A 17,435-nucleotide genomic window follows, 5' to 3' on the forward strand; every position below is an offset into this window, starting at 1 on the left:
GATGAGCTGTTGTGGTCCTGGTGAGTCCAGTACAGAGACCTTCTCTATGGTCAAACTAACTGGAGATAAAAGCATGGATTCGTTTTTCTAAGTCTTGGCATGACATTTTGAGATATTCTTGAGATAAAATACTACAGATGTTATTGTAATGTAGGAGTTAAGCACTGAAATGTTTTATTATATTTTTATATCATATTATTTTGTATATTTGCTCTGCTGACCTGCTGCGGTTGACTCAGACAGACTCATAAATTCTGTCTCAGGACTTTTAAACGTACAGAATATCTGTGTACCTTGCTAACATGAGGTGAGTGGATCGGGTGTGTATGAACTAGGCAGCTTGAGAGTGTTGTGGCACTGCAGCACTGGAGCTTTGACCACTATGTTGCAGGCTTTTATTTTGACAGACTGTGCGCATGCGCAGTAGCATCTCATGCGGCGGTGTGTTCAGTGATTGTTCCGCACTTTGTTTTGTGTTGTGATAGATTCGAACCCTTGTGTGCGGATCTGTGCACCGGTTCACACACACACACACACACACACACACACACACACACACACACACACACACACTCTCCATGTCTCTGCAGGGGGACTGCGACTTCCTGGTGAAACGGGCCCGGGAGCTCGTGAGCAGTGACCCGTGGGCCGCCAAAGCCTGGCTCATCACCGCGCGCACCCTGTACCCCACCGACTTCAACATACAGGTATACAAGTACTGACTGTATTCACACAGTGCATGCTTCTCCATCACGTCTACTAGTGAAACCGGACCATCACAGGACCACCAGTACACAGGTTTGGTTCTGGAACTAGTGTACCATGCTACTGTTTAGTTCCTGAACTAGTATATCCTGGTACTGTTTAGTTCTGGAACTAGTGTACCATGCTACTGTGTGGTTCTGGAACTAGTGTATTCAGGAACTGTGTGGTTCTGGAACTAGTGTACTGTATACTGGTACTGTGTGGTTCTGAAACTAGTGTATTCTGGAACTAGTGTATTCAGGACCTGTGTGGTTCTGGTACTATTCTATCCTAGTATTGTGTGGTTCTGGAACTAGTGAATCCTAGTACTGTGTGGTTCTGGTACTGTGTAGTTCTGGAACTAGTGTATCCTAGTACTGTGTGGTTCTGGAACTAGTGTGTCCTGGTACTGTGTGGTTCTGGAACTAGTGTGTCCTGGTACTGTGTGGTTCTGGAACTAGTGTGTCCTGGTACTGTGTGGTTCTGGAACTAGTGTATTCAGGTACTGTGTGATTCAGGTACTAATGTATCCTTCTACTGTGTGGTTCAGGTACTGTGTGGTTCAGGTACTGTGTGGTTCAGGTACTAATGTATCCTGCTACTGTGTGGTTCAGGTACTGTGTGGTTCTGGTACTGTGTGGTTCAGGTACTAGTGTATTTAGGAACTGTGTGGTTCTGGATTTAGTGTATTTTGGTACTGTGTGGTTCAGGTACTAGTGTGTCCTGGTACTGTGTGGTTCTGGTACTATGTGGTTCAGGTACTGTGTGGTTCTGGTACTATGTGGTTCAGGTACTGTGTGGTTCTGGTACTGTCTGGTTCAGGTACTAATGTATCCTGCTACTGTGTGGTTCAGGTACTGTGTGGTTCTGGTACTGTGTGGTTCAGGTACTAGTGTATTTAGGAACTGTGTGGTTCTGGAATTAGTGTATTTTGGTACTGTGTGGTTCAGGTACTAGTGTGTCCTGGTACTGTGTGGTTCTGGTACTATGTGGTTCAGGTACTGTGTGGTTCTGGTACTGTGTGGTTCAGGTACTGTGTGGTTTTGGTACTGTGTGGTTCCGGTACTGTGTGGTCCTGGTACTGTGTGGTTCTGGTACTATGTGGTTCAGGTACTGTGTGGTTCTGGTACTATGTGGTTCAGGTACTGTGTGGTTCAGGTACTAGTGTGTCCTGGTACTGTGTGGTTCTGGTACTGTGTGGTTCCGGTACTAGTGTGTCCTGGTACTGTGTGGATCTGGAACTAGTGTATTCAGGTACTGTGTGATTCAGGTACTAATGTATCCTGCTACTGTGTGGTTCAGGTACTGTGTGGTTCTGGTACTGTCTGGTTCAGGTACTAGTGTGTCCTGGTACTGTGTGGTTCAGGTACTGTCTGGTTCAGGTACTGTGTGGTTCAGGTACTGTGTGGTTCCGGTACTGTGTGGTTCTGGTACTAGCTAATTCTGCTCGATTCTGTATATTTGTATTTCAGTATGAGATGTACATGATCGAGCGGAACGCGGAGAGGACGGCTTCGGCCGGCCGGCTGCTCTACGACATGTGAGTAGATATTTTGCTCATTAATTAAATTAATTTGAATTATATGGCTGCAGAACCCCACCCTGACCGAGCAGAGCCCTCCGACACACACACAGGCACCGGTCGCTTCTATTTACCTCCCAGAGACGGAGTCTTACAGAGAGCAGAATCGCGTACAGAGTCACACTCTGCTATCTGTGAATCATCCATCCCTCATGCAGGTGCCTCGAGCTGCCAGCAGAGGCCGCCACTGCAGCCACAATGATGAACCCGTTCCACCGTCCCTCCCTCGGTCCATAACAATGCTAATACAACTGGCGTTCCCAGTTGGACGCTAACTTGCCGCTCAGTCCGAGTCGGCGGCGTGTTGTTCTGGCTAACGGCGGCTTCTGCTCCATCTGAAACAGATTCGTCAGTTTTCCGGATCAGCCGGTGGTGTGGCGGGAGATCGGCGTGATCACAGCGGCGCTCAGGAACGACAGTCAGGACAAGCACGCTCAGTTCCTCAAAGGTGAGAGGGTGTCTTCAATCAGGTCCTTTTCATTTCCATGTCTAATGAGTTCTAGATTCCACTGTATGGACAATTTATATGTTTCAGCCACAACAGTTACTAACAGTTGTAACAAATCAGTAATATAAAGGAAATAACATGCTTCTGACTTTGCAGCATTAGTTTGGGGAAGGCCCGTTCCTGTTCCAGTGTAACTGTGTGTGTGTGTGTGTGTGTGTGTAGGTGTGTTTGAGACTCTCCCCGGTCCTGTACAGTGTCAGATGTTGCTGAAAGCCACCGAGCAGTGTTTCAACACCCTGGAGAAAGCAGAGATGCACCTCCTGCTGCTGAAGAGATTCCCCGAGTCTGTCATTCAACACGGCGTGAGTTCACATCCCACAGTCATTTTCTCATAACTGCTGTAATTGCGCCCTCTGCTGGCTGATCGATGGTTTTGCACAGAGACGGGGGATAATGGAGATCGGTGCGTGACTCTCCGTGCGCTGTACGGATCTCCGTATGAACCCACCCAGTGCGGGTGATGAGAAGCGGTCAGTACTGCACACGTGTCGGAGGGGGCGTGTGTTAGTCACGGCTCTCCTCGGTCAGGAGTGGAGGTCCGCAGCAGTGAACACACAGCCACGATACAGTTTATAAACTGAGATGTGATGATGATGATGATGATGATGTGATTTTATACCTGTTATGATTTTGACCCCGGGATATTTGTGGCCCCTCAGGTGAGTTTGGGCGAGTCCCTGTTGGAGGCGGAGAACGTGCAGGACCTGGACTCACCAGTCAACTGTTACAGGAAACTGTTCGGTGAGTTTTGTTCCATCTTCAAAACTTTTAATGAGCCAAGCCGGGCGGTTCTCTGGTTATAAAAATCTCCTGCCCAATTAGCACCACATCCAGGGTGTGTTTCCGGGTGGTGCTGGACCCATTCAGACCCTGACCAGTACAAAACGGTTAGAGGAAATGAATGAATGGATTATAACTCTTCTCAGTTCAGTTTAATGGTGCTTTATTGGCGTGACAGATATTTACACGTGTATTGTCACAGCTTTGATGAAAAAATTAACTAAAAAAAGGTAAACAAAAGGTAAAATAAATAAATAAAATGACAACAACACTGCTACTGCTACCGATGATGGTTATAATAACAGTATTAAAATATATTACAACAGCAACACTCCTATTATTATTATTACTTCTGCCAGTGATGCCATTAATAATAATAATATTAATAATAATAATAATAAAATAGTGTAAAAATAATCATAAAACCGTGTAAAAAATAATAATATTAATATAACAGTATAAAAAAATGTATAATATAAATAATAATAATAATAAAACAGTGTAAAATAATAATAATAATAATAAAATAGTGTAAAAATAAAAATAACAGTAATACAACAGTGAAAATAATAATAATAATAATAAAACAGTGAAAAATTATAATAATAATAAAACAGTATAAAAATAAAACGGTGTAAAAAAATAATAATATTAATGTGTTATAATAGTACGTATTAATAATAATAATAATAATAAAATAGTGTAAAAATAATAATAAAACTGTAAAAAATAATAATATTAATATAACAGTATAAAAAATTTATAATATAAATAATAATAATAATATAACAGTGAAAAATAATAATAATAATAAAACTGTAAACTGTAAAAAAATAATAATATTAATATGTTATAATAGTACATATTAATAATAATAATAATAATAAAACAGTGTAATAATAACAGTGTAGTAGTAATATTAGCAGTAATATTATTATTAATAATTATAATAGTAGTAATTCTATAATAATGTAGTAATAATATTAATAATATTAGAACAATGTTATAACAACAGTAATAAACATGATGGTACATTACTGTTGTAGTAATAATAATAATATCTCTCTCTCTCTCTCTCTCAGTGTGTGACGTTCTACCGTTGATCATTAATAATATGGAGATGCGCCTCCCCGCCAGTCTGTTACACAAGTACATGCTCAAAGCCGCCGAGTTTTACATCGGTTACGTGACTCGAGGACCCGGAGCAGATGCACAGCTACAGGGTGACCCACACACACACACCTACACACACACACCTCTTACACACCAACATACCTTTTCCAAACCCCTGTATTACATGTGTGTGTGTGTGTGTTTTTATACACACTGACTAAACGTCTCTCTCTCTCGCAGGTTCCCAGGACGGCGGGGCCCTTAAGTCTCCCGGGAAGGGCCGGGGCCAGCGGGGCGTGATCGACGGCCTGTCGGAGAAGTCGTCGCTGGTGTCGGAGCCGTGGGAGAGGCTGCTGGAGATCGTGGGGGTGGTGGGGTTGAGGTGCGAGTGGCAGGGAGAGAAGGGAACCAGGTAACTAGCGAGGGTGAGAGTGTAGCTCTCTGTACGCTATACAGCTCTCTGGTAGGTGAAAGGAAGTAGTCGTGTGTTCACTCTGTGTGTGTGTGTGTGTGTGTGTGTGTGTGTGTGTGTGTGTGTGTTGCAGGACGTACTCGGACCTGCTGCAGAGGATGAAGGAGTTGTGTCGGTATTTACCCGGTCTGGAGGGGGAGACCCTGTCACGCTGCTGTGCCCAAATCGTCACCTGTTCCACCCTGGTGCTGTTCCGCAGCGCCCACTTCTACATCTCTACTGTACAGCCGTCACTCTTCCAGGGTGTGTGTGTGTGTGTGTGTGTGTGTGAGAGAGAGATAATAGAGCTTAATAACAGGTTTATAGATACTGAGAGCTCTGTGTTAAATTACCCCGTGTGTGTGTGACAGGTCACAACAGTCTGGGTTCGAGCCCCTGGGTTCTGGTGGAGGACATGTCGAGTGTGTTTAATGATGTAGAGGTGGAGAGACCCAGCGGAAAACACGCCCACAAAAAGCGCAAGCTGGCGGACGGGCGCGAGAAAACCATGGTGAGTTTGAATCTCAGCAGAACTGTCGACCTGTCCGGGCGTCCAGACAAACACAATTGGGCGTGTTTGAGGGTGGGAAGGTCGGACTGTGACATGTGATCTTTAGGACTGGGGGTGGTGGGGGTCACATAGAGCTTAGCGTGGCTCTCCGGGATTCACAATGGGGAACTGGATATGACTAAATTGAGAGATTGTGCCCTGTGGACTGGTTTGTGTTGAGGGTAGAACGTGAGAGTGCTCGGGGTGCAGGGGATGTTGAGTATGTGGTTGCTCCTGGTAATGTTGGCGTGTGTGTGTGTGTGTGTGTGTGTGTGTGTGTGTTAGAGCTCGGATGACGAGGACGCTCTGGGTAAGGGACGAGGGCGGCATGTTTTTGTGAATAAGACAGAAATGCCGAGCTGGCCGGAGACGCTGGAACATTTCCGTACGGCTCGAGAGAGCTGGGATCTACTGCACTCACACGAGAGCCTGGAGTCAGGTAACCACACACCTGAGTATTCATTCATTCATTTATTCATTTATTGATTTTTTTATTTTTTTATTTTTTTATTCATTTATTCATTCATTCATTTTTTTTTTTTTTTTTTTTTTTTTTTTTAATTCATTTATTAATTTATTCATTCATTCATTTAATCATTTATTTATTTACTGATTTATTTATTTATTCATTCATTTATTCATTTATTTACTGATTTATTTATTTATTCATTTATTTATTTGTTTATTCATTTATTTACTGATTTATTTATTCATTCATTTATTTATTCATTCATTTATTTATTCATTTATTTATTCATTTATTTATTTATTCATTTATTCATTCAATTCACTCATTCATTCTTATCGTCTGTTTTTCCACTGCTTTATTCCGGTTCAGGGTCAAGGGGGTTTGGGCAGATACACACACACATACACACACACATACACACACACACACACACACACACACACACACACACACACACACATACACACACATACACACACACACACACACACATACACACACATACACACACACACACACACACACACATACACACACACACACACACACACACACACACACACACACACACACATACACACACACACACACACATACACTTAAGGTAATTCTTAGTATCTCCATTTAACCTCACCTGCATGTACTATGGGAGGAAACTGGAGCACCCGGAGTAAACCCACACAGACACGGGGAGAACATGCAAACTCCACACAGAAAAAAACGTGACTGCCCGGCTGGGGAATCAAACCCAGGACCTTCTTGCTGTTAGGTGACGGTGCTACCCACTGCATCATCATGCCGCCCTACAGCAAGTTCAGCCCCCACTAAATCATTGTTTTAAATCTGATGGAACTTCTAATGGGGTTCAGTAGGGTCAGGACCACCAGACTCTGTAACATCACATCAGTGAATGGTGTAGTACAGAACCAGTATAAACAAACGCATGACTGTTTTTCAGAGTTTAATCAAATCTGCGCTGCCTGGAAGACGGAGAGCTGGCTGTGGTTCAGAATCCTCCTCACAGACATGATCATATATCAGGTAAGGACTTTTATTCTGGATTTTGGAGGACTTTGGTACTAAATTGGGTGCTATTGCACCGGTCTCACCACCGTGGAGTGTTTGAGCCCTGGAGTTCAGATTTTAGCAGTGCTCCTGACCCGTCTGGGCATCCCAACAGACACAATGGGTGTCTGAGGAAGACAAGGCTGTATGTGACCCCCAGGTACTAATGTGACTGACTATAGGTGATACGAATCGGAGGAATCAGAGCCTGAGGGGCGTGGCATGTAAGGGCGTGTCCAGCATGTGTCTGTGTGTTTCAGGGTCAGTATCGGAACGCTCTGTCCAGTCTGGTGCAGATGTCCTCACTGCAGAACCAGAACCTTCAGACATCCACCAGCAGCCTGGAGACGCACCGAGCTTCCATCCAGCAGGCGTCCTGCCACTACGCCCTCGGAGAGCATCGGGTACCGCACACACACACACACACACACCCACACGCACACGCCCACACAGCATCATCATCGGGACGTCCTGGGTGACCCGCCTCTGTTTTGTCCCGTAGCTGGCCTGTGAGAAGCTGCTGGAGGTCGTGAGCGGTCTGGTTCCTCACAGTCAGGAACCGATGAGGTCCAGTGATGAGCAGAACCGAGGAAGGAACAAACCCAGGAAAGGTGAGTCGACCTGGAACCGGGGGTCTGTGTGAGAACCTGTCGACCCGCCCTGCTCCCTACTACCTACCTGATCAGCTCCCTCAGTAGAGAGGATTCTAATAGCACATGGAGCTCATCATCAGATTATTTAGACGCTCTACTTAGACCTTTGGCTTCTCCTATAGCCGGTGCTGCCCCCCAGTGGCGGACAGATGAACGTCAGTCCACACCCTGAGTCTATAGTGAGGTTTTAAACGCAGTTTCCGTGTCCTGTTCATAGCTAACGACCTGAGACTGATCCCCTGCACCAACAGAGACGTTCTGCCCTTCTGTCTGCAGCTCATGCTGGCCTGCTTCAAGGTACACACACACACACACACACACACACACCTTCACACACACTCATTATCAATTATACAGTGCTAGTTCAAAATGCCGCCATTCAGCCCAAGTGCCTCCACATCGCCCCACCGCTGTGCTCTCTACGCTAGCTTCATGTAGCCGCCCGCGCTAAATTTAAACATAGCTTTTGAGCTACAAGTCTGAGTCGTCTTGACCGACCATTCAGGACCAAGGACCAAACCGCCGACGGGTTGTTGGGCGGCCGAGACTCGCTGATGCCGGAGGACGTGACGTCTGTGGGGTCTGGTACTGTGGATCGAACAGCAGATGATTTTAATCCTGGTGATGAGGTGAACGTGGCACCACACACGTCGCATCCAACCCTATTGTGCCAGTCAGAGTGCCCATGCATCTCCTGTCCAGTGTCAAAGCACCCAAAACAAGCACACAGGCGTCAGAACTGGACATCAGGGCAACAGAAATGGACGCGACATCCTGGTATGAGATATTACAGGACTGGCGGATGGTCCTCATGTCCCCTCATGTCCTCGTGTCACTCTCTCTCTCTCCGTCTCTCTGTCCGTCTCTCTCTCTCCGTCTCTCTCTCTCTCCGTCTCTCTCTCTCTGTCTGTCTCTCTCTCCGTCTCTCTCTCAGTTGCGAGCGTTCGTAGACGGCCACAGAGACGACCTGGCTCTGGGTCATGTGACCGTCCTCCTGCAGCACGATTGGCCCCAGGGAGAGACCCTCTTCCTGAAGGCGGTGGATAAGATTTGCGACCAGGGCGCTTTCCAGTACGAGAACTTCTTTAACTACGTCACCAGTATCCTCCACCTCGGCCTCAGTTTGTGATTGTATATCCTAGTGAATGGGGGGGTTTGGGTTTAATTGTTTTAAGCCATACTGATGAATTTTGTGGGTATACAAGTACTGATTGTACTCCCCCCGTCCCCTGTTTATTCATCAATCTGGACGGTGGGTCATTCTCAGCACTGCACTGATGCTAACGTACTGACACGGCAGTGTGTTGTATTTGTATGAGTGTAGCAGGTACAGCAGTGTTGTTGTGTGTAGGTTCTCCTCCCTGCACTGACACTGAGGTGTTACACAATCCCAACAACACTGCTGTACCTGATGTCGCCGTAAATTTGGAGCCTCGATGTGAATCCGTGACGCTCCTTGACCCCCGACCCAGACATCGATATGCTGGAAGAGTTCGCGTACCTGCGTACGACGGAAGGTGGGCGTGTCCAGCTGGAGCTGCTGCCCAATCAGGGGATGTTAATCAAGTAAGTGGCCCCGTTTTACCCCGTTGTACCCCATTTGTTGTGAGAGATTTCCCGGACCGCTTCTCTTCTCTTTCTCTGATGGTAAAATAAACACTTTTATGATTGTTTCTTTTCTTCCCCCCCCTCTACCCTCGCCCCCGCTGCAGAGCGCTGATTAGCTTAATGACGGGTTACGGGCTTTGTGATTGGCTGATTTATTTATTTATTTTATTTTGTTTTACTCCTGGGCTGCATTCAAGACGCCGAGCTTTAATTAATTAATTAATTTATTTGTTTGTTTGTTTTGGATGACGTTTACTCATCAGTGAGGTCAAGGTCCTGGACTTGTAATCACAGGGTTGCAGGTTCAAGCCTCACCACCACCACCAAGTTGCCACAGTTGGGCCCTTAAGCAAGACCTCCCGCTACCTCTGAGGTTCAGGGTTCGAATTTTAGCCGTGCCGTTGGCCAGTCGGGCGTCCACACAGACATGATCGGCTGTGTCTGAGGTCAGGGGGGGCGGGCTGGCCGAACCTGTCGGTGCGCACTCAGCGCTGGTCCCGTGCTCGGATAAAATGAGTGTTGTGTCAAGAAGGGCGTCCATCTCTGGGTCTCGGGTTTAAATCTGAGCTGTGCTTTCGGAAAGCCGGACGACACACACACAGGGAGGGACGATAGCTCAAACAGGTTCCTCGTGACTGGTGCAAGTGCGACCTCTGCTGGCTGGATGAGGCGCTGATTCAGGATGGTAGAGCGTGGCTCTCTGGACACGATACTGCTTTCTGTGAGACCCCGCCCCTGACAGGTGAAAAGAAGCGATCTGAAAGGGTGCCAGATGCCTCGGGTCCTTTCAATTCAGGGTGGCGGTGGTGGCACTGATGAGAGAGAACGAATGTTTTCTTTTACCTTTATTATTTATTATTCTTTGTTTTTTTTTACACTTGCTCCTCTTTTTTCTGTACTTTTATTTATTTATTTATATTTGTAATGTTGTTATTGTGTATGAATGTAAAACGAAGCTCTAGCCCGGCGCCCGGACGTTACTCCCGGGTTTGTTTGGAGTTTTGAATGCGGCCCTGCTGTGGGGATTGTTGATGAAATGGTGTTTGATGTCCGTAGGAACCCCAGCCCCACCCTGGGGGTGGAGTTAAATACCCTGCTGCTTCAAGGGGCTCAGAAGGCTGACAGGTACCCCCCCCTCACCCCCCCCCCCCCCCCATCACCGAAACCCCTCGCTCGCCCATCTCCAAGCTCCACCCCCAGCCTGCTCATACGCCGCCACCCGTCCGTCCGTCCGTGTTTCTCCTGGACGTTCAGTTCTGTTGTTTTGCTTTTTTATTCCACACCATCGTGCTCAGTTCCGTCTCCTTTTTATTTCATTATCAGTTTATTTATTGTTGTTGTTGTTGTTGTTGTTGTTGTTGTTGTTGTTGTGAGGTGGTGAAGCAGAAGCTTTTGTTTCAGCACCATCGTCAGTGTGTCGTTCTCATGACGCAGATTTCTGACATGAGTGTGTGTTCCGATGCACTTCGTTTTGTTTAATGTGATTCCAGTGTGTGTGTGTAGTAGTAGTGTACTGTGTGTGTGTGTGTGTTTGTGGGTGTAGTAGTGTACTGTTTATGTGTGTGTGTGTGTGTGTAGGTGTAGTAGTGTACTGTATATGTGTGTGTGTAGGTGTAGTAGTGTACTGTATATGTGTGTGTGTGTGTATGTGTGTACAGGTGTGTGTGTTTGTGTGTTAGTATGTATAGGTGTGTGTGTGTCTGCATGTGTGTTTTAGTTGTGTAGGTGTGTGTATGTGTGTACAGGTGTGTATTGGTGTGTGTGTTAGTTATGTGTGTTAGTATGTATATGTATGTGTGTGTAGTAGTGTACTGTATATATGTGTGTGTGTGTGTGTGTGTGTGTGTGTGTGTAGGTTTAGTAGTGTAATGTGTGTGTGTGTGTGTGTGTGTGTAAATGTAAGTGTGTAGTTGTAGTAGTGTACTGTATATATGTGTGTGTACATGTGTGTGTGAAGCTGTATATGTGTGTAAGTGTGTGTGTTTGTAGGAGTAGTAGTCTATTGTATATATGTGTGTGTGTGTGTGTAAGTGTAGTAGTGTATTGTGTATATGTGTGTAGATGTAGGCGTTTGTGTGCGTGTCTGCATGTGTGTTTATAAATTTGTGTGTTTCAGTTGTGTAGATGTGTGTGTGTACAGGTGTGTGTTGGTGTGTGTGTGTGTGTTATGTGTGTTAGTATGTGTAGGTGAGTGTGTTTGCATGTGTGTTTGTGTGTGTTTTAGGTGTGTAGGTATGTGTGTGTGTGTAGGTGTGTGTTTATAGGTGTGTACAGGTGTGTATTGGTGTGTGTGTGTGTGTGTGTGTGTGTGTGTGTGTATGTGAGACGTACATGGTGCTACATCTCTCTCTCTGTCTCTCCGTTGTTGGCGTATCAGGCATCACACGGTGACCCGCGGCATCACTAAAGGCGTGAAGGAGGATTTCCGGCTAGCGATGGAGCGTCAGGTGTCGCGCTGTGGAGAGAACCTGCTCAGCGTGCTGCATCGCTTCTGCATCAACGAGAAGATCATCCTGATCCAGTCCCTGCCCTGACCTTTGACCTCTTTTGTTTTATACTGAGAGGCTGGACACTCTCGGAGGAGAGCACTAAAGTCCTCGTTTATCTGGATTTTCCCCCATTTATCTCTCAATTTTGTCATGTCCAATGACTGATAGGTTAACCTCTGATCAAAGAGAGCCCCTTCTGTTATGGGTCCAATTCATGGCCACTTCTTATCACCTGACAATGTTGGGGAGAGACGCACTAAGCTCTATGTGACCTCCCCCACTACTTCCGGAGATCACATATCACAGCGCCAGCAGGAAGAGACGCCGTCCAACCCTCCCTCCCTCAAACACACCCAATCGTGTTCGTGTGGACGCCCGGCCAGGCTGGTATCTCAGTCACAGGTAGCTTTGGCACTGTGGGGATTTGTTCCATTATTGTACCCACCTGATCAGCTGCCTCAGTAGAGAGGATTCTAATCAGACCTGGAGCTCATCATCAGATTATTTAGACGCTCTACTTATACAGAGACACACCCATCATTCAGTCAGATCATCACTCAGAATGAAGGCGCCTCAGTAGGAGCATTTTAAGGGATCTTAGCGTTTAGACACGCCCTCTTCTCGGGAGTGTAGGATGATGGGAAATGCGTCTGTGTAGAGAGAGAGAGCGAGGGTTTCACACAGACCCTTCATGTTGTACCGGATTTATAGGCGTGCATGGACGTGGAGTCATTTTGTGATATGAGATCAGAATCGTGGTTCGAGAGCGGAACGAGTGAGCTGTGGTCACACGAAAATCACGGCTGTCACCACCTGGACCCCGGTCATGCAGTCACACGCAACACTTTTGCCTGGGTTACACAAATAATGTACAGTAAAGACGACGTGCACGTGTGTTTTGTATTAATATCGTCTGTAATAATGACAATTACTGATACCTTGTGAAAAAAATGAGTGAAATTTAATAAAATAAATACGATTGTTTTCTTTTTTAATGACTGTTTGATATTTATGGAATTAATCACATATTTAGAGAAATAACTCACATATTTTGTATTTGGAACTGTGGAATGTATAAATGGAAGTACACCATACAGCCAAAAGTATCTGGACACCTGATCATGAGCTTGCTGGACGTCTCACGGTTTTAAAATAGCTTGACGTCTGTGTCACTGGGGGGCAGCTGTAGCCTAGTGGGTTAAGGTACTGGACTAGTAATCGAAAGGTCGCTGGTTCAACCCCCACCACAGCCAGATTGCCACTGTTGGGCCCTTCAGAAAGGCCCTTAACCCTCAATTGCTTGGACAAGACTGTCACAGTACTGTAAGTCGCTTTGGATAAAAATGCCGAAACTGTAAATATGGGATCTATTCAGCTATATGTCTGTGGGAATTTGTGCCCTTTCAGTAGTAAAAAGAAAACAGCATGTGTACGGCTGGGCGCTGATCGATCAGTCGATGTTCCGGTTCATCCCAGATCTGTTGAGTGGTGCTGAGCTCAGGGCTCCGTGCAGGACGCCGGAGTTTCATGCTGGAACAGGAAAGGGCCTTCCCTAAACTGTTGCTGCAAAGTTGGAAGGATATAATTTCCTGTCTATAATGATTACATTGAGGTCTCTCTATTTTAATAGTTTTTGTTTTTGAAACAGGGCGTCCAAATACTTTTGGCCATATAAATCCGTCATTCTGTTGGTTCCATCAATCCGCCTCTCGCTCGATGGCGTTCGTCAGATCCGCCTGCAGCGCCGCCCGGAGATTCGCCCAGAACATCCTCTGTTTGGCGCCGTCCTGTGGCCACTCCAGGTAGGTGCGCCTGGCCATGATGGTCTTCAGCTGGTTGTACTTGGAGGGAATGAGATACGACGGCAGAGGCTCCAGCAGGATGAGGATGATGTTGTCCAGACCCTGCGTCAGCATCTGGTGGTTGGCGAAGTACAGCTCGTAGTGGCACCACTCGCTCTGGATGAAGTGGGACGACAGAACGAAGACGCAGCATCTACTGCGCTCCACGCAGCGGAGGATGTTCTGGACGATGGGCTTGCCCGGGAGGAAATCTCGCTCGTGGTGGCACACTCTGAGCCGGCTGTGGGTGGAAACCGAATCGTCACCCTCCAGTTTGGGCAGGAGTTGGCCTTTGACCCAGTCGACGTTCCTTTGGCTGTAGGAGATGAAGGCGTGGAAGCAGACGCCCTGAAGCTCCTCCGATCGGTTCCGTGAACGGTGCTTTGCGCGAGTCCATTTCCAAATCATTCCCAGGTACCATGGGAGATCCAAGCGGTGGCATAAAATAGCCAGAGAAACGATCAAAACTAGAGCTGGAACCAAAATGGTGACTGCTAGTAGTTCCGCACTGCAGGCGATCGCTGGTAAAGTGAAGTTCTGAAGCCTGGTGTTCCTCCAGCTCTCTGGGTAACTGCAGCGATACCCGTTCGGCCAGTGGTCCATGGTTATTCTGTGGTTCTTCCACGCCGTTGTGCCAACCAGCGTCCCATCGACTTCGATCAGGGTGGTGAATTCTCTCAAGGGGCAGGTGCAGATGAAGGGGTTCTTGCTGATATCCAGAACCTTCAGGTCCGGACACGTCTGGAGAGAATCTGTCGAAGGCGAATGGAGGGAGTTCCCTCGTACCACGAGCCTTTGCAGTTTGGGGAACCCCAGGCAGTCTGGAAGATCCAGCAAACGATTTGACGTTAGATCCAGAACTCGGAGAGAGTCCAGACCCGAAACGTTGGCAGGAATCGCGCTGATCTGGTTGTTCTGCAGGTTGAGGTTGACGGCGGCTTCCGGCAGGCACTTGAACACCGTCTGGTCGAAGCTGTTTGAAGACAAATCGAGATGGGTGATCCTCGGCCACGTGCACCGGCCCTGGTCCTCCCTGTAGGTCAGCGAGTTGTGGCTCAAGTCTAGACATCTTAGGGAGCTCATGAGTCGAACCCTGGAGGTCAGAGGCATCAAATGTTTGAGGTTGTTGCCTTTCAAGACCAGCGTCGTCAGATTGGTCAGAGTGTTACACTCCTCGTTCGGACCTTTGGAGAAGACCCTTTCGGTCAGGACGCAGTTGGACAGGTCGAGCGTCTGTATGATGCTTTCGGACGCCGGGCAGGTCATGTGGATGATCGGGGACTCGGCGAATGTTGCGTTCGTTACCCTCATGTTGATGAGGAAGTTGTACAGGAGCTCCTGACGGAAGATGAACACGGTCACTGATGACTGTCTGATGCTGAAGGAGTCCAGGGAGAAGTTCTGGACGACGCTTTGTAAAGAAATGATTTGATGAAGGGTCAGATTAGTCAGGGTAAGGTGTCGGATTGGAGACATTAAGGCGCTGTTGACAAGGAGAACTATTTGATTCCAGGTGCTCCAAATGGAAGATAAATGTAGATTGAGGGTCTGGATCGATGCTTGGCGTTGCAGTAGCTTTCCCAAAAAGTCTTCAGGGTTGGTCAGCCCACTGAGCTCTACTTCTTTAAATGACGTTAAAGCATCAACGATTATTGGGAAATCGAGGCTGCTGCTCGACATCACAACAACGATCTTCTCCGCCCTGACTCCTGTGAGGCTTCCGTTCTCGTAGACCTTTAAATTCTGCGCCTGAACGTAGAGAGTCTGGAGCTGGAGGTCTGCAATGCTAGCAAAGTCGTCGTTCCGGATGGCGTCGGCACCCAAACCGAGCCACCTGAGGTTTGAGAGTGTGGAGAACTCACTTCCTAGTTCCATGACCATGAACAGGTTGGATGACAGGTCCAGGTACTCCAGGCTCCGTGCTGGTCGCAGGTACTCCTGACCCGACAGATTTCGGAGTCTGTTGTGGGACAGATCCAGCGTGGCCAGGACCGGCGTGGAGGTGAACGTGTCTGGCTGTATTTCCTCGATCAGGTTCCAGGAAAGGTTCAGGAATCTGAGGTTCGGTGTGGCGTGGAAGTCTTCTCCCTTCAGGGTCTGGATTAGGTTCTGAGAAAGGTCCAGGCGTTGAGCAGACGAGGGTAAATCGGAGGGAACGGCAGAGAGGTTTCTGGAGGAGTAGTCGAGAACGACCGTCTCCATACCGAACGATGCGGTAGGTGCCGTGCCAAAGAATACCAGAACCAACCACCAGGGGAGCACTTGTGCCTTCATCATCCTGCAATGCCTGCAAAAGACAGGAAGATAAGAGAGAATGAACGTAGCTGTAGTGATAATCGATATACCGGGGTAACACTGGTTCAGACTAGAGTACAAAATCTGGGCGCCCCCTAGCAGGCACGATCGACAGTGCAGACAGTGCAGCAGACAAAATCGGCCACTAGTCTGCTGTGTGGGAAAAGACGGGACAAAAAAAATGGGCGGAGTCTTCGATGCTGTGTAAGGACCCTGGTTAGTTGCCCGAGGCGCCTGTACAGATCAGCGTGTGACTCTCCATGCGCAAGACCGACCTCAGGCACGGATCCAACAAAGTACAGGCGAATAAGAAGGTGCCAGAGGGAGGGCGAGTCAGGAGAATATACCTTCCTCAGTACGCCATTGGGGTCTCCAGCAGAGGAAGAGGAACTGGCTACAACTAAACTGGGAGAAAAAGGGAGAAAATGCAAAATACAGCAGCGATGGCAGATGATTTCTGAGGCAATAAAGAAAAATTGTGTGAATATTGAGTCAGAACGACGGCTGGGTGCAGTAGGTGGGATGGCACCCTAAAACAAAGAGAAACAGTCATGCTGGAACACGAAAGAGCCTTCCCTAAACTGTTGCTGTAAAGAAGCATATCATTTTCTTTATATGATTGATTTATTACACCTGTTAGTTACTGTTGTGACTGAAACACATACATTAAATAATTAGAACAGGTGTCCTAATACTTTTGCCGGTATATTGTAGGAATTATAAAGATTTTTTACTCACAGTTTGTTTGTTTTGTGGTTTTTATTGTGCAGTAAAAGTGTAATTAATAAAAAGAACTGGTTAACGTACCGGTTTACTACAGAATCTCCGGCGTTTCCTCTCTCGGCGGTTCAGACTCGCTCGTGTTTAACTGGAAGTGTGGTAATGAGTCGAGAATATAAAACATTATTATTTAAATGATGAAGCTTCACTTCTGCTTTTTTCTCACTTGGTCGACAGACTGAGAGAAACTTCCTGTATCTGATCCTGCAACCCGCAACGTTCATGTGAGATTCACTTTCATATAAACTCAGAGCTGTGAGTGAACGAACGTTTCACATCTACAGTATATAAACGGATCCTCATTATCTCCTGTATTATTATTATTATTATTAAATACACATTTTGTTTAGTGTTTATTTGATTTATTTTCTCCTTGTAGTCAGTCTGATTCAATTTCTCAGACGCACTGCTCTCCATTATTCATTCATATTATCTCTGTGCATTTCCTCGACCGGCCAGCAGAGGCCGCCATGGCTGCAGTAATGAGGAATCCCTTCAGACAGGCCT

The 17,435-nt window shown here is 46.8% G+C and overlaps 2 protein-coding genes across 3 annotated transcripts; one reads left to right on the top strand and one right to left on the bottom strand.

Annotated features, from left to right (window-relative positions):
* The first annotated feature begins 297 nt into the window (after nucleotides 1-297).
* ints10 (integrator complex subunit 10) lies at nucleotides 298-13,007 on the top strand. 2 transcript variants are annotated; one of them, XM_062984911.1, is made up of 18 exons: nucleotides 298-707; nucleotides 2,217-2,284; nucleotides 2,671-2,774; nucleotides 2,997-3,136; nucleotides 3,494-3,575; nucleotides 4,697-4,837; nucleotides 4,968-5,139; nucleotides 5,273-5,442; nucleotides 5,550-5,689; nucleotides 6,014-6,167; nucleotides 7,156-7,238; nucleotides 7,523-7,666; nucleotides 7,765-7,873; nucleotides 8,133-8,212; nucleotides 8,850-9,015; nucleotides 9,388-9,481; nucleotides 10,580-10,648; nucleotides 11,901-13,007. In XM_062984911.1, exons 1-18 carry the CDS (start codon nucleotides 579-581, stop codon nucleotides 12,055-12,057), a joined length of 2,202 nt encoding a protein of 733 aa, XP_062840981.1. In that variant the 5' UTR covers nucleotides 298-578; the 3' UTR covers nucleotides 12,058-13,007. The 2 variants fall into 2 exon arrangements, with proteins under 2 accessions (XP_062840981.1, XP_062840980.1); XM_062984910.1 differs by lacking the exon at nucleotides 10,580-10,648.
* A 598-nt stretch (nucleotides 13,008-13,605) lies between these two features.
* Nucleotides 13,606-16,130, bottom strand: tlr1 (toll-like receptor 1). Its single transcript, XM_063018709.1, has one exon. It carries the CDS (start codon nucleotides 16,128-16,130, stop codon nucleotides 13,710-13,712), a length of 2,421 nt encoding a protein of 806 aa, XP_062874779.1. The 3' UTR covers nucleotides 13,606-13,709.
* Nucleotides 16,131-17,435: the final 1,305 nt, after the last annotated feature.

The sequence above is a fragment of the Trichomycterus rosablanca genome, chromosome 22 (genome assembly GCF_030014385.1).
Source record: "Trichomycterus rosablanca isolate fTriRos1 chromosome 22, fTriRos1.hap1, whole genome shotgun sequence".
Classification (NCBI taxonomy): domain Eukaryota; kingdom Metazoa; phylum Chordata; class Actinopteri; order Siluriformes; family Trichomycteridae; genus Trichomycterus; species Trichomycterus rosablanca.